At 37.5% G+C, this 25,682-nt stretch overlaps 2 protein-coding genes across 4 annotated transcripts in view; both read right to left on the reverse strand.

Moving 5' to 3' along the window:
- Window positions 1-25,682, reverse strand: part of LOC134755662 (beta-arrestin-1) — a 298,399-nt gene that overhangs the window by 35,028 nt on the left and 237,689 nt on the right. The window lies entirely within an intron of this gene.
- Window positions 1,388-2,719, reverse strand: LOC134756191 (uncharacterized). Its single transcript, XM_063693018.1, has 2 exons — window positions 2,584-2,719; window positions 1,388-2,298 (listed from the first exon to the last, which is right to left on the reverse strand). Exons 1-2 carry the CDS (start codon window positions 2,717-2,719, stop codon window positions 1,388-1,390), a joined length of 1,047 nt encoding a protein of 348 aa, XP_063549088.1.

Genomic DNA, 25,682 nt, shown 5'->3' on the forward strand with positions numbered 1-25,682 from the left:
ATATACGAAGCAAAAAGCCATATACCTCGCTCCTCGCACCATTGCCAAATGTTTTTTGTTAGGTCATTCAAGTGTTGGAACTGAATACCGCCCATTCGATTCACATAACTTATTGCTGTGGTATTATCGACTCGTAACAATATATTACAATTCCGTTTATCACGCGCGAAACTTTTAAGCCCGAGAAAGACGGCAAGTAGTTCCAGATAATTTATATGGGAACCACGCTCGCTGTCTTTCCATCCACCGTTTATACGCATATTATTACAGTAAGCGCCCCAGCCAGTTCGAGACGCGTCTGTAAAAATTTCTAAGTGGAATCTAGGTATTGTGAGAGGGTTAAATGTCGATGAAATGTTATTAACCCACCATTGCAAGTCAGGTAGAATGTCAGTGGACAACTTTATTTTTGCGTCATATTTTTTATTTTCCACAAGAGCAATATATTTCTCTCGTTCTAAGGCCTTGGTGTATAACCAACCGTATCTAACGGCTGGACAGGCCGACGTAAGAATACCTGTTAAGTGAGCCAAATCTCTTATAGTACAATATTGCAAATGAGAGAACTTTTTAACTAATTGTAAAATATTGTTACGCTTGTCTGTGGGAAGAGAAATTGACATATCAGTTGAGTTGTACATAAAGCCTAGAAATTTACAGCTCTGCGCAGGTAATAGGCAACTCTTATCATAGTTGACTACGAAACCCAAACATTCTAGTAAGCTAAGTGTTGCGTTAATGTTGGCTAAACATTCGTCATAAGTATCTCCAATACATAATATATCATCTAAGTATATAACAGATGTATGGCCCAAGCTTCTTAAATGAGTTACCACTTCTTTCATAATTTTCGTAAATGTTCTAGGGGCCGAAGACAAGCCATAAGGGACTGCTGTAAACTCATAGGTTGTGTTATCAAAATTAAATCTGAGATACTTGCGATGAGATTTAGCTACAGGTACATGCAAATACGACTCCTTCAAATCTATGGTGGCCATATATCCATTATTGGGAATCAATTTTGATGCGGTTCGAAAATCCTCCATTTTAAAATGATCATTTGTGACGAATTTATTTAGTCGTTTAAGATTAAGTATAAATCTATGGCCACCATTAGATTTTTCTGTCAAAAAAATATTGGATATAAATTGATCAGGTCGGGGAGTGCATTTTGAAATGGCTCCTAATTCTATTAAGTTATCAATAGCTTTCATCATATCCCGTTGTTCTTTAACTGAGAAACAGTTGCGCGGAGGGTTAGTTTGGACAACTCTTCTAGCAAAAGATATTCGATAACCATTACGGATCCAATCTAATATTATGGGATTACTAGTAATGTCTAACCAGCAATTATAGTAATGTTGCAGTCTGCCGGCATGTACCTGAGTTACTGCCGCGTCTTTGCATGTTTGTTGTTTGTCGCCGGCGTCAGAGAGCGCCTTGTCGCCGGCTGAGCAGCTCGCGGCGTCCGGCGATACGAATGCGGAAGCGGTGTCGGCCCTCGGTAGCTCCAGGTGTGCCCCCCCCTGCTCGACGATGGGAAGCGAGGAGGGCCTGACCAGTTTCCCTGCTGACGCGGCCGGGGTGTAGAAGATGATGCATTAGATGCGGGCACCTTAGGGACGAAAGTCTTTTTAATTTGTAGCCCCTGTTTCTCAATAATCTTTGCTGCTTTGATTTTTTCTGATATTTTTATGCCAAAAAGTGTTTCGTCTCGGTCTTGGTCTTGTATGACGGAGAGAAACGCTTTGTCCAGTCCCGGAGTAATAAGCTTTGACCTCACTTGCGTTTCGACAAAATGTAGGTCTGTAAGTATTCGGCAGCTATCAGATAATATTTTTATAGTTTGTACTTTATCTTCACTTGTTAGTAAAACATCCATGGCTCGATTGATGGCAGTAATTCCTAAGCCCAGTTGATCTTGTTTGACTTGAATTTTCTTGTCGCGAGACCTTACTGTCTCAGCGATAGCGGCGGAAATTTCCGCATTCAAAGTAGGTGCTTTCAGTAGCTTACAGTTACCTGGGACTGTGTATTCCTTTAAAAGTTGCTCTTTTGCTTCTTTAGGCATGCCTTTTCTAAGAATAGGAAGCCATCGTTGAGCGAGTTTTTCGTGTATATCTGGGCCGTAAACAGGAGAGTCATCTGACGGGTCACCCAAGGCTTGTAGCAGCTCTGGATCGAGTTCAGGTACAGGCACAACAGCGTTTCCTATGTCGCCGTCGGCTTCTTCAGCCGGGAACGGGACGGGTGCCTCCCCTAACGCGGGTGCGTCATTGTGTTCCTCCACGTTTTGTTCTAAAACCAAACGATAAACGAGGTTAACTAGAGAATTAAGACACTTTGTTCATAGTCACGGCAAAAGCCGGCCTATGTTAAAAGTTTAAAACCCTCGTGCTGACCCGCAGTCGAGCCTCCAGGTTATTTTTCATAGCATCATGCTTATCCATCGTGATAACCCGCAGTTAACCTCCCGGAAAGCTTACAGATGCCGCAAGATTCGATTACAATCGAATCGAATAAGAGGAACATTATAGGAGACCAAACACATCACTTTTTATTTCACACGTTTTGTAGACTTACCTAAGTTGTCCTCGGAGTCAGACGAGGATGAATACACAATCACACGATGAAAACGTTGTTGTTGTATTTTCCTGATTTTTGCATTGTAATAATCAATTCTTTCTTCTGCACTTCTTTTCGACATGGTGAAGCACATGTTGAAACTTGTTGAAAGGGAGCGTGCGTCGTTGCCGCGCACAAGAAAAGAATGAGGGCACGCCCTTGGGCGGCGTGGGGTGCCCACAGACAGGAGACGGAAATCAAAAATTTTTTTTTTTCTAAATTTGACAAGTGCGAAGTTGCCAGTACATTGAAAAGTACTACATGTTGTGTTTATATCTGAAGAATAAAGCGACGTAATATAACATAAGTATAGAAATAAGTCATTGTAATGCCCTCGCAGGGTATAGCATGTACTATTCCTAAGATTATGTTTAACACCGTGTATTCTGATGCATGTACTGTACATGTATAAAATAATAAACAATAAACAATTTATTCATTTCATTTATATTACTTTTTTGTGAAAATAAAACGATTTCTGAACGCGTCTCCACATCGATATGTGTGTTAACTCCATACCTCACTTGGCACTTCTTCATTCTTCAATAGCAAAAGGTTACACGGGGTATTAACTAAGGCTTCTCAAGTGACAAAGGCCTTTTTTGGACCCTTGACCTTCGTTAACAGGAAATAAACGAGGTACTTAATTAGGGTAGGAAGAAGGCAATTGTGTTTAAATATGTAATATTCTCATTCCATGTGATTCGTCGTGGTAATTTTGTGATTTAGTAGGGGTAGGTATAATGTAGGTTCTAGTTTTATGGTCGTGTTAATGTCTATTAAATTAATTAACGGTAGTATACAAATGTGTCAAGTATCAGCTATAAAAAAATAAAATTACATATTTTTGTTAGTACACTAAAAAAACACATACACACTATATTAGTAGGGTACGGTAGGAAACAGTGGCTCAGCTCGAACTGTGGCTCAGTCGCTCCAATACCGCCTCTATCAAGTAGGAATTACGTTAAGTGAGCCACTGTACCCGGCTACTTTTTTCCGAGCCACTGTTTCCTACCCTTATATAAAAACACTTAAAATTTCAAACTAAGTTAATATTATAACGACTGGGAGCAGAGAGGATCAAGAGACAAGATTTGTTATTTGGCCCTGCCTAACACCACCTCTACCCAATAATTTGTGAGCTGGCAATTTAAGCGTTCAGACAAAGTCCTCAAGAGGCCGTTGCTACTGCTGCGCACGCGCTTCAGCAAAGACGCTATTTTTTTACGCCTAATGGCGTAAAAGTCATCCATTCGCGCCTCTGCAAACATGCCCGAGCTATGAGGTAAGTATGAACGCTTAAACAGCAATTTTATGTTAACATTTGATTTACACGTTTTTCCATGCTACATAAGCTAATGTCATCGAAACGAGTTATTTTCAACTTATAAGAGACGCGAGTTTTTTGTAGAGACGAGTCCTATTCAGCGACCTCCCATTTAAAAAAACTAAATGAATTGTCTTCATATAAAATTCATGGATTAGGTACACCACACACTAACGTTTATTTTCATTACTGGTACTAGTATTTAGATAAAACCTACAAAATTGGTGACGGAATTCTTCAAATGTAGACTTAAAACACTCGAGATCCTACCAACACGAGAATTACAGGGCTGGTTGCATGTAGTTTACTTTACGTCACTACAGCGTATTTTCAAACTAAACAGTCTAATACTATTCCATCGTACAACCGGTACGGCACCGCGTATACTTCTGAGAACGAACCTGAAATAACATTTCTATTCTACGGTTAAAAAACACACCTGGTTGAAGAAAATGAGAGTATTTTTTTTTTCACCTCAGCAGCTCGAACAAGCCTACTTTCGTCACTCCCTGGAGTGAGGAAAGTGCGACTTTCCTCACTCCAGGGAGTGAAACAATGTAGCTTTTTAATTTAGTGAAGGCCATGAACTTCATACTTTTATTACATTTTTTTATGGTATGGTACGGTACGGTACGGTCCGGTACGGTACGGTCCGGTCCGGTCCGGTCCGGTCCGGTATATGTACGATACGATAAGATAAGATACGATACGATACGAGACCGGACCGGACCGGACCGGACCGGACCGGTCTCGTATCGTATCGTATCTTATCGTATCGTACATATTATAATACTTTTTTTTTCTGTTTATTCTGTGTAATTCGAAATACATTTTAACCTTTAATATGTTCTCACTACTGAGGTGAAAAATTATGTGTGCAACACGAGAGCAAAGTTATTTTACATTTCGTGTTTTAGAGTCCCTCGCTACGCTCAAGATTCTACCTTAGAATCACTCGCTTCGCTCGTGATTCAATTATAGAATCTCTCGCTTTCTCGGGACTCAAAATAAACACTCGCAAGAAAAACCAACTTTCCTCTCTTGTTGCACAAATAACTATTGCACACTGAAATGAAGCAAAGGAGAAACTATTCAGCTGAAATTCATTTTGCCGCTTCAGGGCAGGCAGGTTACTAAATCTATTAACTTTTGTAAAAAAAATTTTACTAGCCTACTTTGGTGTCCCACTGCTGGGCAAAGGCCTCCCCTCGTTTTTTTCCATTCGACTCTGTCATCGGCATTTTCCCACCATTTGGGATAGAATGCGTCCAAGTCGCCCCGCCAACTTTTGTAATAGAATAGATTAGAAATTATTCAGGACATAAACAACAACTAGACTAACAAAAGTCATAAAAACATTTTATAACGTTCCACTCTGCTGGTTGTCAACCTTTTGGATACTTTGGTCTTTCGTGGAAACGTGGATAAAGAGCTTCAAAATAATCAAATCAGCCTAAACCAGTTAGTATACTTATCGCGTGAAAAATCATAAATTCGAATTAAGTCCCGATATTAGTCGATATACAAATACGACTAAAAGAATATTTTCTCCTCGCGGAAAATTGTGCACCTTAGGAGTAAGAATAGAATTCTTGTCTTGTTTTATGAATGGACATGGCACTTTTTCATTTTCTCTTTTATGCCGTACATTACATTGTTTATGGGTAAACTGTCAACAGGTGGCATATGAAATTTTTCAGAAAATAATAATACACTTGTGTATACATATAGACGCGTAAGTGATATCAATATTAAAGATGACATCATTAGTGTTTCATGAAGCAAGTTTGGTACGAAACTAATAAAAAGAGTTTACAGAAGTGACAGTTGTGCAAAAACTGCAAAGGTTAACGTTCTTTTATAAGCCTGATTGACAAAAACTGGCACAGAATCCCTATAAAATAAAATACTTATTGACAGTTCCGTATACGTTCTGCGAAGCTCTGATAATTCTAGCTGGTGTAGGTATATACACTTTTATAGTAGGTATGTTTAACTCGTTCATGTCCTTCCTGTAGACATCGCAAAGTTAAGGGAATCTAAAGCTATTTTTTTACTTATACCCTTACAGGCGTGATACATTTCTTCAGATTCGTGAATTTATTATTACATTGTTTACAGTTTACCTAGCTGTATTTTCATATGCATAGAAAATTGCACCTAGGTAACCTACAGTTAAAACGGTATAAATATAGTAAGACTGCTCAATAAAGCAACAACCAAGCTTAACAACCGATATTCCAATAACTGCTTCACGTAATAAAGTTCAACGCGGACGCGATATATCGCCTATAGGTATACCTAGGTATAACAGTTTATAGGCAGCACGTTTGCAGTGATATCGAGCCGTGGCACTTAGGCGGAGCACTTTATCTAGCTAGATCACGGCGCCTAAGTCATTAGGCAACTTCGCCATCGAGACTTCGAGAGACGTGCACTTGGGGCCGTGCTCCGAACGAGGTGTCCCATACTAAGCGTATTTCATATCAACTTGCAAGTTTAACCTTAAGGCCGTTTCATCGGTTTGCCGCTGTCTCTGTCACATTTCGCAAGAAAGAACGGGAAAGATCATGCGCGCCAAGTGTGAATTTTCATCGAATTTTGTCGATTTTTATTTACTTTAAAAACGTTACCTTACAATATCGAAATTCGAAAGCTACGAAATTACTATTTAAGTTAAGATTGTCTTTTCTTCTTTTTTTGTTTATAGTATCACATAATAAATAACCGAGTAAAGTTTGATTAAAAGTCCGAGTTAGAGGTTACTTTGGGAATTAATTGTATCGAGCGAAGTGTCATAATTCGTGTATCAGAAGCTATGTTATTAAAGATAATTTAGTCAAGAACTACATATATTTTTTCCACGTCTAAGAATATCAACACCTCTTAGAAAAACATGATCATATAAGGAGATTTTTCGCCTTCTGGCTCAAGGAACCGCCTTAATTATATACTCGAGCCTATAACGTAGTCAGTGATATCAGGCTCCAATTAGAGCGATAAAAATTGATGTTATAGTAAACGGGGGTTGCGATCCCCGCTCCGGATAGTGCCTGGTTTAACAGATTATCCCGTGGCATCGCTATTAGTGTCATGGAGACTTTTGAGCTGGCTTGGTTATTAATTAGTGATTAATATTGATAAAGCCTGTTGCGGATTTCATAATTGATCTTCATTGTGACTCAACCACATTTGCAGCTATCTGATGAAGAGCGAATCCTGCTTTGCGAAATAAACACCCTGTATAACGGCCTCCTTGCCTAGTTGGCAGTGACGCTGCCTACGGAGCAGGAGGTCCCGGGTTCAAATCCTGGTAAGGCCATTTACTTGTGTATTCATCGCAAATATTTGTTCCAGAGTTGTGGGTGTTTTATATGTATTTAAGCATTTATCTATATCTATCTATTTTATACATACTATATATTATCATGGTCTAGTACCCGCCCGTCACAGAAGGAGCGATAATATATCGGCAGATATCGTAAGATACGGCACCTTACGATATCTTTTACGTACTATTTAACAGGAGTCCACACACGAAGCTGTAATATATATATTTTGGTATCTTACGATATTTTATTGCAAGGCATCTGCTCGGTCATCATCATTCACTTGGAGTCGGCGAAGCATGTATTCTTCCATACCTCGCTGTCGCCCGTCATCTCATCATTCACTTGCGTTCGTTTCATATCATCTCTCACACAGTCCGTCCACCTTTTCCTCGGTTTTCCTCTCCTCGTACCTCCCTCCACACTCATTCGTAATACCTTTATCGTCACATGACTTCTTCTTCTTCTTTCTTGTTCTTAGGCATCTGCTTGGTATATTACGATATATTTTGGTACATATTTCATTTCTCTCACAATGTAGGTGCTAGACAGAAGGCGATATATATTTTGGTATCGTTGGCGTGTGTGGTGCTTAGCTATACTCTAAGATATCTGTCGGTGTCTTACGGTATCTGCCGATATATTATTACTCCGCCTGGGACGAACTTTATTGAGCTTACTGTGAGGCTAGGTAGATTTGTGTAAGATTGTTCCATAATATTTATTTATTTACCTCCGAAATATAATAGAAAATCTAAATATAAAAAGTTATGTGGCAACCGGAATACCGTTTCAACCCTGCACCGCTGTCCGGGGCGTAATAGACAGCGGGTCACGAGGTGCAAGACGTCTCCGACACGTGCAATGGGACGCCATTACTGGGACTATAATACCTACCCTACCTTTAGGTAAGTGGATTGGAATGGAACCGATCTAACTTAAATTGGAACACTGAACTATATTTGTAACATGAACCGCAGTTGAGACCATTAGCAATTTAAACGTGCCTAAATTTACGTACGTTATGTACACCAACGAAAGATGTCTTTTTTTTTTACAAAATATAAAGATAAATGAAGCCTTACTTCCTGACGTACTATTCATATATGAACTGTTGACTATTGAATTGTTTTTTATTTTCTTTCGTTCTTTTAATGGAAGGAATACATACAAAGTTTTAAATACAAAAACTTCGACTTGTTCTATTTGCTTTGACAATTTTTAGCAACGAAAACTAGTACCAGACAAAGATGATATCTTGATGATATGAAGTTTCATTTCATGTAATTTAAGCGTTTCAAAATGAGTGCGTAACTTCGATTAAGTGTATGGCGGCGGCTAAGTTCGCGTGGCCCTTAGGGAAGCCCTTAAAACTCATTGGTCGGAATGGTCATCCTTCGGTGGCAAGTGCATTAAGTGCACGCTTACAGTAAGGGTCTCCAGCAAGCTCGGTTCTCCATACAAACGTAGTTCCGCTCTCATTTTAAAACGAAGTTAAAAAAATACAGGGAATTTAAGTTTTTCATACAAAACTTGTTATTGCTCTATTTCGTTTGTTTTATAAACTGGAGCTATATGTTTAAACTAATTCCAACCTAGATATAATATACCTCATGTCATTGTATGTGCAAAGTTTCATTACAATCCAATACGCAGTTTTAAAATTAGAGCGGAACTACGTGTGTATGGGAAGGTGCAATTCGGCCGAGCTTGCCGGGGACACTTAACGTCCTAAGACCAGGTAAGGACATTCGGTCTAACTTTAATTGGAACTGTCCGTAACTAAATGTGTATATCAGGAGGGGAGGTGTATTTTGATTGTAATAGCAGGTTATTTTAATCTAAATTTGTTATGGACATGATCTGTCCGTTTCAAAAGAGACATTTCCTCATCCCGAAACGTCTACTATCGTCGCTACAGTTGATATCAGAAGTGGGACGCTGACAATTTAGCCTACTGAATTTCCCTGGCAGTCCGCATGGGACTGTTCAGCACACATTTTAACCTTTCAACCGTCATGCCTGCCTCGGCGTCCCTTGTGAAATGTAAATGAGCTCCACGTCACTTTGCATACTGACTACGGGGCTAGATTCCTGATCTAATGTCTTGGAAATGTGAAGGACCGCACAGTCCGCACATTATATCAACTCTACACCGTTCTAACACCAACTCAGCTCCCTTTTGGTTTAGAATAGTGGACGACGCGTAAACCACCCGTCGTACACTACAGTTACATAAATTCTGAAAATTGTATTGTAGGGAATACGACATAAGGCTTTAAGTTGATATAGTGTGCGAAGACCTTAACTCTGTCACATTAATGACAAGAGTAAAAAACACACATTATTCTCCGGTTTGGATATTTAAGCCCTGTTTTTGTTTTTTTTTCTAACTTGATCATTTAGGACAGTTCAGCATCAAGGAGGATTGAACTCGATGCCTTGGTTATTTTGTGCGCTTTAAAGGGTAAATTAAATTAAGGTTAAGGACAGATTATAAGCTACAATCTAAAAGTGAGACCATCTCGAGGCCCCTATTATGTGTAACATTTTAAAAGAATTGGAAATTAGACTTCCTTTGGATTTTTGTCAAGAGTAGAAAACAATGTTTGTCCATAGAAATATATTCATTAGATTCAGAGCATCTGGCACCTTTTTGGAATAACATATATTCTAAATATAAAAAGTGCAGACGTCGTAAACACACCTTGTAAAGTTTCACCCAAATCAATCTCTTTGATTACCGCTCAATCAGCTTTTTCCCGCTAAAAAAGGCCGAAGACAGAACCTTTCATGCCCCGTTGAGTCCGAAGATAAAATCTGAAGCGTAAGCCGCTTTGCTACTGAAACTACAGGCCAATTCGAACGTACACTAGCATCAGAATGATATTCGAATCATGTTATTTAGTTATAGTGCGTCTCGCCCGCGCCTGTACATGTACGGACAAGAACGAGCGAAATGCACGATATCTGAATGACATCTGTTAGATGTCATTCTGATATCAGCGTACGTTCAAATTAGCCTGCTAGTTCAGCTAGTTGATACAAATTGAAGGACTCAACAATTTCAGGATTTAGAGAGCAAGGCGGGTTAATGTTAAATAAGATAGATCAGGACTTATTACTATTCACTAAATCGGGAATTAATCGCGTATAAATAAGCTTGAAAATTACCTCCAAAGTGATCGTTTCTGTCTTCGAAATGTCATAAGTCCCTGCGTATATGGTATAATCTACTAAAATAACTCCCCAGCCAGACAGCGAAACCATCCGGTCTTATCCTCCTAAGGCCCGGCCATACAAAAGAAATGTCCAAAATTTGCCATTGAAATTTGAACCTAAAGTGTAGGAAAAAGAGTTGCATTTTGCGTTTGAAAATTGAACGAAACAAAGCAAAAGCGACTGTTCCAATTAAATATGATTTAAATTTCATCGAACTGAACAAGTACTATAGGTAGGAACTTGGGCCTTAGGAGGTTATTACAAGTCTTTTGTGTCGTGTTATGGCGATATTGTCGTAAAAACTTGTAATATTGTCCTGTGGCTATAAAAACACACATTGTTATAACTTGGGCTATATACGGTTATTAACTATGATAGTAAAAACTTGTGTTGGTATAATTCGGGAGAGTGTATGCCAAGATATTGAAAGATCTCACTTTAGATAAAAGAATTTCTCGCAGTTGTTTTTAGACAGTCATTATTTCATTTCATTGATTCAATATTGTTTTGTCATGTTATACATAGTAGGTGTTACGTTAAATAAAGTTCATGACACCTTGTAAGGGCACACAATAGTATTATTCTATTCTATTTTAACCTAATATATACAGTAACATACTAATCAGTTTACTTATTAGTAATTAAATTAAATTTTCGATCTGCTGTTTATAAACACGATCGTAACGAGCTCTAACTCAATGAGGTATCTCTACCTACTATAAAAAGCTATTACCACAACTCAAAAAATTTGAACTTAATAAACTTATAATTATAAATTTATAACTTTTTGCGATTGTTATGTTGTTATGCATTGCAAAAATTACATAATGTCTGAAATATAGGAAAAATTATAAACTCACTGCCTCGGGTGAGATTTCAACTCACGAGTCCGAGCGCGACGAGTATTGCTATAAGACGTTTCTGCTTTAAGTATATAAAATTAATAAAATATTAACTATTATATATTAGTACAGTGAGAAGGTACCTAATAGTGTCAAAATCACTAGCTGCGATGCGGAAATATAAGAGGATATTTATTTTCTGACCGACCGGCTTATCGCTCACGGAAGTAGGGTTCATAAGTTCGATTCCCGGTGACAAGTGCTCGAATTTGAAGCGTTAACCGTGATGGAACAATTATTTATATTATTATTATTACCTATTTTGGCTCTTAGTTCATATCTAAATTGTACTTTGTCGAAGTGACTACTATGGTTAATTGACATCTTTAAAATAATATGATTAGCATTTTATTTAATCTACCAATAACTTGATGTGTTTTCTAGTTTAAGATTTTTATCATACTGAAATAAATGTTTTTAATATTCATAAGCAAAGCACCATTGTAAATTTTATTTCATGTAATTTTTGAAAAACGACATATTTTCTTTATAATTTTGACACATAAGATACATCTACCACGTAAAATTATTCTAAGCTATGTATAACCATAAATAATAATAAGCATCAAGTATAAATCGCTATGAGACAAGATTGTCTCGCTAAAGGACATGTCCTACACGTACCCTTCTGCAGATTTTCTAAGTATAAATATGTGGACAACTCCCGAAAAGAAACGACCCACGGGGTGCCCGCAGGCGTCCCTCGAGTAAAAAGGATTCTTTATTTTCGGCAGTCCTGTGTCAATATGTAGTAGGTGGTGTAGCAGCCATCGGTATCGTGTGTATAAATGTGTATTTACTCTTAAATAATATTAAGCACTAAGCATACTTCTTTATAGGACAAGGTTGTTAGTAAAGGACACGTTATACACGTTCACCCATATCCCCCGTCTGGACGTTCCAAGTATAAATACTGTCCGCGCGCGAATTCCGTGCACGTCTGAGGAATGTTAGGAATGTTGGGCGTCATGACAGAGTAGTGTCATTTTGTACGTACGGGCGCGGCGCACACCTTCCACTTCCTCGACCTCCGAATGCACGGAATTGGCGCGCGGACAGTACGTGGCGAACTCCCGAAAAGAAACGACCCATGATATAAGCCCGCAGGCGTCCCTCGAGTAGAATATTCTTGATTTTCGCCACGCCTGTGTCTGTGTTGCCATCGGCTATAAGGTATCGTGTATAAACATTTATTTTTTGCTCCACTAATAAATAAATAATAATAAATAAATAAATTTTATAGGAAATTCTTACACAGATTGACTAAGTCCCACGGTAAGCCCAAGGAGGCTTGTGTTATGGGTACTCAGACAACGATATATATAATATATATAAATACATAGAAAACACCCATGACTCAGGAACAAATATCTGTGCTCATCACACAAATAAATGCACTTACCGGAATTCGAACCCAGGACCATCGGCTTCACAGGCAGGGTCACTACCCATTAGGCCATACCGGTCGTCACTAGCATAGTATGACTATGTCTTGTACGGTCAAGTTCACATGACCAGCATTGTTACAACCAATTTTAAGAACTTTCTTATGTGTGGTAGTAGGTAAAATTATGAGTTTAAATTTGGAACAGCTGTCGCAACTTAAGTGGATCTCTATTCTAGTATCCACAGATACTAAAACAGTTACCGATACGAAACGTCAAATCAGTATGTTTTTTTTTTTTAAATAAAAACCGCACATTTGATCTCGAGTGACATGAATAAGGACTTCATTCGTTTGTCTATTATAATTTTTTTTAAACATTCGTCTTGACGGAGGATCGAATTGCCGCCATTACTGTTGTCATTTGTTTGTTGGTTTTTTGCTGTTACGAAAGTAGAATTGTGAAAAGTTGTTTGTAATTTACATTTTAGTTGAAAATATGAGTACTTTGTTTCTGTATTTGTTCAAATTTATTTTTATTGCATTATTTTACTATCTACAGTCTATAGATATTTTACAGGTAGCACTAGTAGCAATGCAAGTCCTTTCCCTACGGCTTCTGAACCCATCTTAGAGTACTTATGATATGTATATAGATAGAATAGTGTATGCAACTGTACATAATTAGGCCTTAAAACACTAGTGTGATTCTATTATGAAACACGCTAACGCTCGTTTCATAAAACCACACTTGTGTTTTAAGGCCTCTCATTATTATGTATCAGTTACATAAACTACTAATATAATCGTATAAGTATTTAAAGTATTCCGGTCCTTTTTCCCTCACTCTATAATAGTTTCAACCCTACCCAGCTTACCTTATTTCATAAAAAGTTTATGAAAAACCAACACTCTTTCATGCACCAGTCTAATTAAAATCCCAAATTGCAGTAAGTAAAATTAAGTTGAAACAATAGTAACTCCACAACATACATGGTAGCTACGCTTTCAACAGTGATTGCATTTCAGGCTGTGTGCTCATTGCTTGCCGGCAAAACGAATCACCAGACGAACCAGCGTGTAGTTTAACAATCAATCTTGTGCTACGAGTAAACGGCCCAGTCATCATCCAGTTTTATGGATCTCGATCTTTGTATCGCTTGTCCGGAACATAATTAGTCACAAATTTTATGCTCTAAGAACCTAGATGAAATATCATTGGAGCTATAGAAACCTTGATACTCGCGAAAAACCGATTTCTGTGACTTTTGACCTAGAATAATTTCTCTCACACACGAGTCTTACTCTGACTTTTAAGGCAAACCTTTAGAACGCCGTAATGAAAGTTGGCATCCAGAGGGTTTTTTTTTTTTTCACGCAGCTCTATTTATTGTGATATCAATGGACATATTTCTTGGTAGAATTATTATTTTAATATTTGAAGCGAAGTTGGGCACGAACTTTGAAGTTAGAATTCACGGAAGATAGGTGCAACATTGGTACGGGGTTTGGTAATCGAAGAGCGCACTTGTACCGGTTCGGGTCCCCGTGCTCTGCGAGTGATTCTAATAATATTCCAGAGCAGGGCTTCAAATGTAATAATAACAGCGCTGAGTTTATAGGGTCGTCACAACAACTCCAATGTTATAACGACTGAATTCAACCCAACTAGGGAACAAAAAAATAAATTATTTTATGAAATATTTTTTGCTGTGTGTTTTTTAAGTAGTCACACTACTATATATAAACAATAAACGGAAATAGATAACATACGCTAAATAAAAAAGTGACCAAGGCCACCGGTAGCCGACCGCGAGAATCGAACCCGCGTCTTCAGCTTACGCTGACCTAGACCACCCGGCCACCGTATCTATTTCAGTTTATGACTTGAATTGAAATTTTATAATACCTAACAGATTCCAATAACCTAATACTTTTGACGAATTTTGTTAAAGAACTGAGATTCGGTCTAGCATTCAAAGAATAGACTTTGGGGCTCCGTATATACCCCCCCCCCAACCCCTCCTTACCAACCCATATTCATAAAGCTTTGCATTAAGGCGGTTCCCTGAGCCAGAAGGCGAAAAATCTCCTTATATGATCATGTTTTTCTAAGAGGTGTTGATATTCGTAGACGTGGAAAAAATATATGTAGTTCTTGACTATATTATCTTTAACAACATAGCTTCCGATACACGAATTATGACACTTCGCTCGATACAATTAATTCACAAAGTCACCTCTAACTCGGACTTTTAATCCTACTTTACTCGGTTATTTATTATGTGATACTATAAACAAAAAAAGAAGAAAAAACAATCTTAACATAAATAGTAATTTCATAGCTTTAGAATTTCGATATTGTAAGGTAACGTTTTTAAAATAAATAAAAACCGACAAAATTCGATCAAAATTGACACTTGGCGCGTATGTTCTTTCCCGTTCTTTCTTGCGAAATGTGACAAAGACAGCGGCAAACCGATGGAACAGCCTTAATTTTTATTTTTTCGTTTTCATACAAATACATAACTCAGAATGACAGATTAAGACTTTACAGACATTAGGTATCTGCTTGGTAAAAGTTAGTTTAAAATAAAAATTAATTATGTTTTACCAACTTACGTAAGGTAAAATCACCTGTTACGCGACATCCTTAGCGGCCCTTAATATTTACCCCAAGCTGCCGCGTCATAATCTATTCCAATATTACGTCTGACATTTATTGCTTTCTTTTAGGTCATATACCGTTTAAGTGTAATGTTTTATATTTGATTTTATCCAACTTCCGAAGGTAGGGGAAACATTTGGCAGGTGTACGAAATTTGATGGTTTTACGGAATATAAATATTGAATATTTTAATTTGATGTAGGTAAGTATTATGCCCATATAAGTATTATGAAAGAACATAAGGTAATACGGATACCTAATGTACGATTCCCACCGAACGGCTGGAATCGGGCCGCGACGGAGCGCATTTTGAATGTGCCTATCTATATTATGTATGGCAGAAGCGATGGAGTCCGCGCGGAGCCGTCCGCGTCCGCGTGAAGCCGACCGGATTGCGGCCACACAAATGTGAAATGCGCTCCGACTGCGCCCGTTCGGTGGGAATCGTACTTAGTGTGTGGCTGCGGGGTAAGTGTGGCCGGACTCCACATTGGTACCTGTTTACACATTGATTAGTGTTTATTGCGAGTTCATACATTTGCCACTAAACGCAAGTAGCAAATGTATGAACTCATACGATATACTGATACTCATGTACGCACGAGTAATACGTAACGTACTTAAGTGATTTGTTTACTATAAAAGTATCACTAATAATAAAGTTTCTGTAAAATCAGCCACAAACGTCTGGGATCAAAATTTTGCGTCTTGTGTTGAACCTAGACCAGACTTCGAAGGTTGTTTAGCGGCCGTATCGATTGCTGTGGTACTGGTACCTATTCGTGTTTAAACGTAGTTTGCCGTATTCGCTATATGTGCAGTAAGGTTTGAACACTAAAATAGGTTCGGTCATGTGCTTGCTATTGAGCGATATTGGCATAACAAATGTTTACATTCCATATGTTTTCGGACGTTTATGCTTCCCAATGGCCTCTCCAACATAATGTTAAGGCAGCCATGGTGACTTTCCTAGTAAAAACAAAAACCTGCAGTCTGCACTTGAAATGGTCAATCATTGGGTAGTTTACCCTATTTTACATGGCGATCACGTTTGTAACATGGTAATCTCGGCCATCGGTAGTCAAATTTTGATATGTTTCTACAAGTTGAGTTAACGTAACCGAATGTACAAATAGATCTCGCTAACCAGTCAGATTGGATTTTTTAATGGGGGTCAATTTTGTAATTTTTTTGATGCCAATCGGTTTAATTTACATCCAGGATCAAAAGCCTCTTACAGACCAACCTAGGATAGTGAGGACTAGAATAGTCACAAATGGGAGAATATGTTTTCTATACAGTTATAACTAACCTTGTCTATGGCACATATCTTGTCTATTTTATTGTATGGTTGTTTTAACAACTTCCTTATCGAAATGTAGCTATTTTCTAAGTAAATTAAGTTCCACGTCTCAGAGAATAGAGAAGTTAATATAATATAAGAGCTTTTAGGCCTTCCTGTATCGAGTCTACGGCGTGTAACTGATTAGATTACGGATGGAGCAATATACAGGCCTTTTACATGGAAATAACTGTACACTCGACGACGGCAGAAGCAAATAAGCATAGTCAAGGAATTTGATTTTTGTGCCACTTTGTATTACTACCTACTCGTACGGCTCGTACCTATACTGGTAGGTATTCGAAGGAAGATTCGGGTTTTGGTTTCGGCAGGTTTTAACATAAAAAAACCGGCCAAGTGCGAGTCGGACTCGCGCACCGAGGGTTCCGTACTTTTTAGTATTTGTTGTTATAGCGGCAACAGAAATACATCATCTGTGAAAATTTCAACTGTCTAGCTATCACGGTTCGTGAGATACACCACGGTGACAGACGGACAGCGGAGTCTTAGTAATAGGGTCCCGTTTTTACCCTTTGGGTACGGAACCCTAAAAACTATGTTTCGGCAGTTATTAGGTTCGTCTGTTTTCAGGCTCGGCATTTTTTTGGCCGAAATCGTACCTTCGGCCGCGGCGAAACTTTTATTATCAGTAGTGTAGTGTATCACTACATAGTATAAAAGAAAGTCGCTTCCTGCTGTCTGTCTTCCCTATATATGTGTAGATCTTTAAAACTACGCAACGGATTTTGATGCGGTTTTTTTAATAGTGATTCAAGAGGAAGGTTTACATGTATACATCAGTATTGCACGCTTGCGAAGCCAGGGCGGGTCGCTAGTTTTGAATATAAAAAAACTACAAATAACTAGAGATTAAAAGCACCGCTAACGGTACGTATTGTGGTAACATATATTTGCGGATAACGCTATCAAACTATCCGTAGTGACGTCAGGAAGCAGGACAATAGAAGATATGGATACTTTAGACTGAATTGGATCTCTAGCGTTTAAGTAATCTGAGCGTGCCAGTGACGTAAATATGACGTAAAAACATGTGACCTGCAGAGAACTGTTTGTATTAACTTTTAACCATAGAGTAACTTATACTAGAGCGGTACTGTCATAGTAAATTTTGTAACCACAGTAAATTCACTGCCATCTATCGACACACTTTAAAACTAAAAATGAAGATTTATAAAAATACGATAAAATGTATTTAAATATGGATAAATGATTTTTTTATTTGCGTTAATTATTTTTATAATTTTGACCCATGTTCTTTCACTGATATGCGTAAAAATTGTTAAATAACAAACGAAACCGTCAACGCCATCTATACGACAGTAGGCCAAAGCTAGTAGCGCCCTCTGATCGAGAGTCAAATTTTCTTGATTTTCGAGGCACGTTTTTTCCTTAGACTCTATCCATCTATTACGGAGTTATATCTATCTTTGCTTTTAACCTACCATGCCAAGCATTGTATGGCTTGAAGAAACAATAAGTCCATATTAAACAGCTGTTTAAATCTAATTCCTAATGGGAGATAAGTGAGGTGAGTTAGACAACTTAGACATGGTATAGGCAATGTTAAGGAAGTTTACGATTACGATAGTAGGAAAGGTTGTTAAATTGGAAACACATTCTGGGATTACAATCGCCCATAACCTACGGATTGTACAGACGAGTTCACTGCCGGCATTGTAGCAAACATTCGTTCTCCAATAGCTCTCTTTTACTCTATGCTCTATTTGATCCAATGCAAAGGTTCGTACAACCACTAGAATTTTCCGTGCCCGTTCCCGTTGTACGAAAGTGGAATTTTTAAACAAACCGGTTTTTATTTATAGATGTTTGTTTGGTGCGCAATCGGGTTTTCTCGCTTCTGAAGTTCTGAACGGATGGCGATATGAAAACTATTCGTACGAGTCAATACACGTTTGCAATACAACAATTTTTACGAGTTCCTTTTATAATAATAATATTAAAAGTTCTTTATTTAGATAACGAAGATCCACATTTTGTTAGTTACATATTTTATGTTTTACTTTTAACTAAGGTTAGTAAGTTTATAATGAAATGAAATTAAAATTCAAATTAAATTGAAAATTAAATTAGATTACATTATATTGCCCATTCATGAATCACCGCTGAACACCTCCACTTGAGACTGTGCAGCACCGATTTATGTACGGACAGTCCAGTCTGTTCGAGATCATTTTCAGGATACTGTTGGATCATTTTCAGGATTTATAAACTCTTGGGTCCCAAAGACGGAATAAAAAAAAAAAGGACAAGGTTCCAAAATCAAACTAGATAAAACAAATCTTCTAGGATCCAGGAGGATATTGATAAGAGGCCCTGCCGTGAAAAAAGGAAAACTGTAATTTCTTTATCTGCCGAGAGAGAGCTTTGAGAGAGGCAGATAACACAATTTCTCAGGTAAGCTATGTCAACCCAAGATTATCTACGCTAAAGTGTGTTATATATCCCAGACACTAAATGAAAAGTTAATACAATCTTCAGACTGAAAAATATATGTACAGCATAATACATCATACCGGTTTAACAAAGTACGAAAAATATAATGACTTGTAAATATAAGGACTTTTTATGGTTCCGTACCCAAAGGGTAAAAACGGGACCCTATTACTAAGACTCCGCTGTCCGTCTGTCCGTCTGTCTGTCACCAGGCTGTATCTCATGAACCGTGATAGCTAGACAGTTGAAATTTTCACAGATGATGTATTTCTGTTGCCGCTATAACAACAAATACTAAAAACAGAATAATATAAATATTTAAATGCGGCTCCCATACAACAAACGTGATTTTTTTGCTGTTTTTAGGGTTCTGTACCCAAAGGGTAAAAACGGGAACCCTATTACTAAGACTCCGCTGTCCGTCTGTCACCAGGCTGTATCTCATGAACGGTGATAGCTAGACAGTTGAAATTTTCACAGATGATGTATTTCTGTTGCCGCTATAACAACAAATACTAAAAAGTACGGAACCCTCGGTGTGCGAGTTCGACTCGCACTTGGCCGGTTTTTTCCGTAATGGTACGGAACCCTTCGTGCGCCCGTCCGACTCGCACTTGGCCGGTTTTATTTTATTTAAAAGTGACATCTACTAGAATCCCTAAAGTAAAAACATTGTAAAATAAATTTAAATTTAAAGAGGTCCATTCAAAGAGGTAGCTTTTATGGTACCTAATATCGCGGTAGCAGCACAAAATCTATTCAAGAAATGTCTAAAAACAAACAACACCGGAAAAGACAGTATAAAAGTATTTGGGACACAACAAAAGTTTAGTACAAACATTGGAATTTCTAAAATTCAAGAGCAAACCTTCGAAAGAAACCCAAAGAGTTAATGAATAAAAACTATCCATCGTACTCCAAGCCACGCAATCCGTAAACATTTGTCCTAATCTTAAGAACGTTGGACATGCGAAAGTGAGAAAAACTTTGGACCAAACGAAGAAATCAGGACCTCGTCTCGCGGTAATAAAAGCTAAATTAGCCATGTACGAGCTCACAGAAGTTGTCAAGGGACTGCGTTTGAGTAAATAGGGAACTATTGTGAGAGAAGTTTAACAAACAATTTGTTGGGTAAGGGAAATGAGTCTTTACTCGAGTTGTGTTTCTGATTACTTCTGAAGTTTCCTCGAATCAGCTGTCTTTTGTATGGATTCAGTATAATAAATAGAATTAGTTTTCATGGCTCTCTTTATGTACTTAATTTTCACAAAGATTTTTAAAACGAAATTTATGTATCATTTTATCAACTGATACATATTTAATTCAGTACAATCAAAAAACATTAACAACGTTTCATTTTCCTCAAATGCAATAAGGAAAAATATTTAATATGCTTCTAGTTCAGTTTATTCATACAACAAGTACCTATTATAGTAGACCGAGGCGAATCGAATCACAGGGCGAATCGGGTCAGACTAAAAAAAAATTGTTACTGGAAATATTGCGTATGACTGACGTCGCAAGCCAACAGAAGAGTTGTACAGCGCTATTATAGTACACTCGTAAGTAAGTAAGTAAGTAAGTATTTATTTGCAAAGAATAAGTAGGTACAATAGTGTAAGTAAATAAGTAAATATTCTTTATTGCACCAAAATTATACATTTTACATACATGTAAAACTACAAAGAAATATTTAAAGAAAAAATAGAACCAGGTAACAACAGGCGGTCTTATCGCTAAAAAGCGATCTCTTCCAGACAACCTTTGGGTAGCAGGAAATGTAGAACTCATACAAAAGTCAACAGGTAGTGCAAAGAGCTAAATATGGAGACTATTAAACACAAACACACATACTACAATTACTACTTAGTGCCTTAGGTGGTAAGTGACAATTGGTTGCTTATTCTGCTATTTGTACTATACAGGTTGTACTAGCATGCAAAAATCTTAAAACTATAAACTACTACAAATCTGGCTGTATATCTTGAGAAAGGAAATCTTTTACACTGTAATTGCGTATCAATGCAATATTACAAATATCAACGGATTTTTCATCATGATCCGTTTCACCCTGTGATCCGATTCGCCTCGGTCTACCCTACATATTATGAGTAACTGAATGGATTTAATTATACATATATAGTACATATATGTACTGATACGATAAGAATTGACGTTAGAACATATTTGTGGCTTTTGTAGTTTGTAAGGGTGAATGTCTAATGTTTTAAATAAGTTCTAATTAATACTGTATTTGATGAACTCTAATAAAAATAGGCAAAATTGCCAAAAGAAGTCGTCTGGTTTTCAAATTAGACGTATAACTTCTGCGTTAGATATAATTTAATAAAATAAGGAAGGCCTATTTTTTAGTATTGCCCGACACATGGTACGAGCGTGTTTATACAGAGGCCCATTTGCCCATTGCCAATATTATATGCGTTGTCAAGGAAAGATACGATTTCACCGTTTGCAGAATAAATAATTTTAGTCTAATAATAGACTACGAGGGTGGATCCTTTTTGCAAAAGATCAACATTCTGGTTATAGTAACTTGATACGAGTTTCAACAGTAACGTTCCCAACTCCCCATTATCACGTAAGGATTATACGATTACCCGAGTTCCTTAGCAGTGCAAATAGTTCTATTGTTTGTTTAACTTAGCTCACGAAAGGCGTGGGAAAGTGTGTAATGTAATATGTAATCAAAACATTGTGTTAATTAAGCTAGAAAAATAGTTTTAAGTTACGATACTAGTAAACTAGGGCACGAACAAGATGGTTTAGTACAGTAAAGTCGGTTGACGGCCTGTACTTGAACAGTGATTGGTTGAAATGCTTAGCAACAAGGTAACAGCCTACAACTTATCTGCGTTGCCCGAAGGTTGACTGGTAGAAAATGCCTTTATAGCTGTAAGTCCGCCTTTTGTACGATTGTGTTTTCTTTTGTGCAATAAAGATTTAATAAGTAAATACATAAACGACAAAGAGGAAGGAGAACTGTGCAGGCAACTACGTTGTTGCTACTTTGACTGCTACTGACACGAATTAATAAACTAGTGGATGTGAAATGACTCCTATTTAGTATGAAAACCAGTGTCGCTAAACTCACACATTCATAGCCACGTTAAAATACGTCACACACTTACAAAATTGCTCTGATTCGTAGCAACTTTCCATACCAAAAAGTTATTACCGGTGGACATTTCTCGAACGAATATCAACTGTAGGCTACATGAGTGACGGTTTAAATTATAATGTCAAAGCTATATGACATACGACTCTTTCATTATCTCATTCATCTCACAAAAGTTCGCTCAACGTTCACCTAATACAACTACTCAACACCAGATGGCGTTATTTTATATAATTTTAAAATCACTTACTTATTACAGGCGAAAAGGGCTAAAAAACCAGTATAAGTAAGGTCTAATTACGCATGGTTTGTTACGGATCTCACGGTCACGTTACACTGGTGTTTTCGAGACCTCTACACGCCTGCGAGTAGCTAACCGTTGGAACTTCTTTCCATTCGACGATATAGGGAGGGGACAGTGTAATCGGAGTGTTTTATCGATATTTGTGTGTTCAGTTAGGTATTGATATTTCATTACCGTATGTTTTAACACATTTAGATGATACTTTATTTATGATTATAATATAGGTAGTGATAATCGTGATTGTATGAAAAATAATATGTAGTACAGTACAACAAATATCTAACTAGAAATTTGTTTCTTATTAATTGACCAACTAGGTTGTTAATGTGAACATTAAATATATCTTTAAGTCAAACAGATAAAATCATAGTTCTTTAAAGGTTTATTAACTCGGTATTGCTGTTATTTTGTGATCACAAATCTGCAATTACTTACATAGGTAAGTATTCGTCTTTAACAATATATTTACTTGTAGCAGCATTTAAGGCCAATCTAGACGGGACAACCTGATTAAATTGTCAAATTAATTGTATGGTGTGAAAGCATACATGAAACTGGCTCATCGATCCCACTTGATTTGATTGTAAGATTGTGACCTATCAAATCAGGAAGGGGGGCGGCAAAATTCCAATATTTCACGCTAGTTTGCGTGGTACGGAACACTTTTTATTAATTAAGTGAGCCCGAATGTCACTAATAATTACTAAATTAGTAACTAAGTTTTAGGCGTGTGGACGCTAGATGAGATGTATGGCAATTTTATCCCCAGAAATCTTTCTCTAAGAAATGCCCCTAGCAAATGGTGCTATATTTTTGCGGAAACTAATTTTCTTGCCCAGTAGCATTGACCCATTTATTTTTAATATCGGCATCTTGTGGTAACCTACAATAATTAATAATAAAGAAATAGAAAATATAAAACGTTTATTCATGGCACATTGCATGCATTGTACGCATAAGTGCATTAAGTACCTAGTCTAATTATATTAACGATGAAAATATGATGGGTGTAAAAAACAAAAACGTATGTAAAGGAATACGAAGGTTTGAAAGGTTGCCATGAAATGACCCCGACTTAACTTAGTGCTTGATGACCAGAGCTGCCATATTTACTAAGACATTGATTATCCCAAATAATAATTAGAAACGTGTCTAAAATAATAATTTATTACCGAACTACCAAACATCAAACTTGAAATATCGTAACTTTAACTTTATCGATATAAATATCGACATTGCGCAGCATCTGAGTAGCGAAGTTATTTGACATTTAGGATAGCGAACATTCCAGATAAACGTAAAGAATAGTGACAAAGGATTGTGAACTCTAAGTTCTAACTGATAAAATATAGATTTACTTAACGAACATTCGTAAATAATGCAATAGAAACAGATTTTTCGTATTTATCGGATTATATTTAAATAAATAACCACCGGTGATAGGAAATACCTCCACGTGAAAGATTTTTTAAACCGCTGTGATTTCTGCAGCTTAATACTGCACAATACGGCATTTTAAATTTAATTATCAATTTTTGTTAGACGAGCGTACGTACGACGTGAATGTCATTCGAGCTCATGCTTACACAACAACTGAGCATAGTCTGTGCATAAAGTGAGTCGGTCGCTACTAACTGTCGGATAGACGGGAACGCCCACTTGCCATCTCCATCCTACTCCGTGGCTACTGATGTAGGGGGGGGGGGGGCGTTCGCTTCGCTCGCTTGGCTCGCACGCTATTTGGTCATAGCACGATTACAACCTAATTTTACAGGTATATGAGAGATTACTGTCTGTTGCGGCCTCAGATTATGCTACCGTATACGTATACCGGCATTTGATTAAAAAGAGGGGCATAATAAAGACATCTACCTACATATATCTACTGGCACTGGCTGAATAGATGGAACCGTTCCCATATCACGTGCGGATCATGCGCGCGGACCCGGACACTGCATAACGTCTGTTTGTTTAACTTGGCCCACGGGCGTGGGAACGTATAATGTAATCAACTCGATCAGCGCGTTAATCTGGTTACGTTGGAAAAACAAGATTGGGAAGGCGTTCGGATTATTTGGGTCATCGGTTATTTTTGCATAAACAATGGATGTTCGATTCGATTAAAAATGTTATGTTCACCTATTTAGCAGCATTTCATAATGTGGCTTGCCTAAAATTATTCTTTTATTAATAGCTTAGTTAAAACTGACAAGTGTCAGATAAAAAAACGGCTCCCTGACATTACAGTAGTGCCAATAGTGCCATCGATCGGCGACTCTGCTAATAAGCCGTTGATAATCGTTAGTCCTTATACGGTAACATTTAAAAACGGGTCTATCGCGAATTTATTTTGTTACCTTTATTTACCGACGTTTCGACACAGGTTTCACTGGTCGTGGTCGCGGCTAACTCAAATAGCGTCGGTAAATAAAGGTAACAAAATAAATTCGCGATAGACCCGTTTCTAAATGTGATTTAATATGTGTTTAAACCGCGAAAGTTTTAAATCTTATACGGTAAATTGATAGTTGAGTTCGTTAGAAAGAGACCTTTTGTTTGCTGCTTTATGAATAAGAGGGATACAGTCTATCAAACCATTTCCGTCATGTTAAGGGTAATTTTAGAGTAACGGCATTCTTTTGAAATGCTCATCATTATCAAAAATTTGATAAGGGAGAGTTGAACCAAATTGGAAGAAAGGGAGACCAAGCAAAGCGCACATGAATCAAAGTAAATTCAAAGTAAAAGCGGAGCGCCGACATAACTAGACATGGAAATCGCTCCATTGACAAGAATATATAATGAAAATTAAATATATGATGGTTCATCAAATCCTCCACATTTATAATTTGAACTGAGGCCTCATTTTATAGATGAGTGGGTTTGAGCCACGGCGGGGATCGGGGATGTTACATACCGTTAAATTCGCGTAGATGACAAGGACTTACAATATATATACCTCTTT

The sequence above is a fragment of the Cydia strobilella genome, chromosome 3 (assembly GCF_947568885.1).
Source record: "Cydia strobilella chromosome 3, ilCydStro3.1, whole genome shotgun sequence".
Lineage (NCBI taxonomy): Eukaryota > Metazoa > Arthropoda > Insecta > Lepidoptera > Tortricidae > Cydia > Cydia strobilella.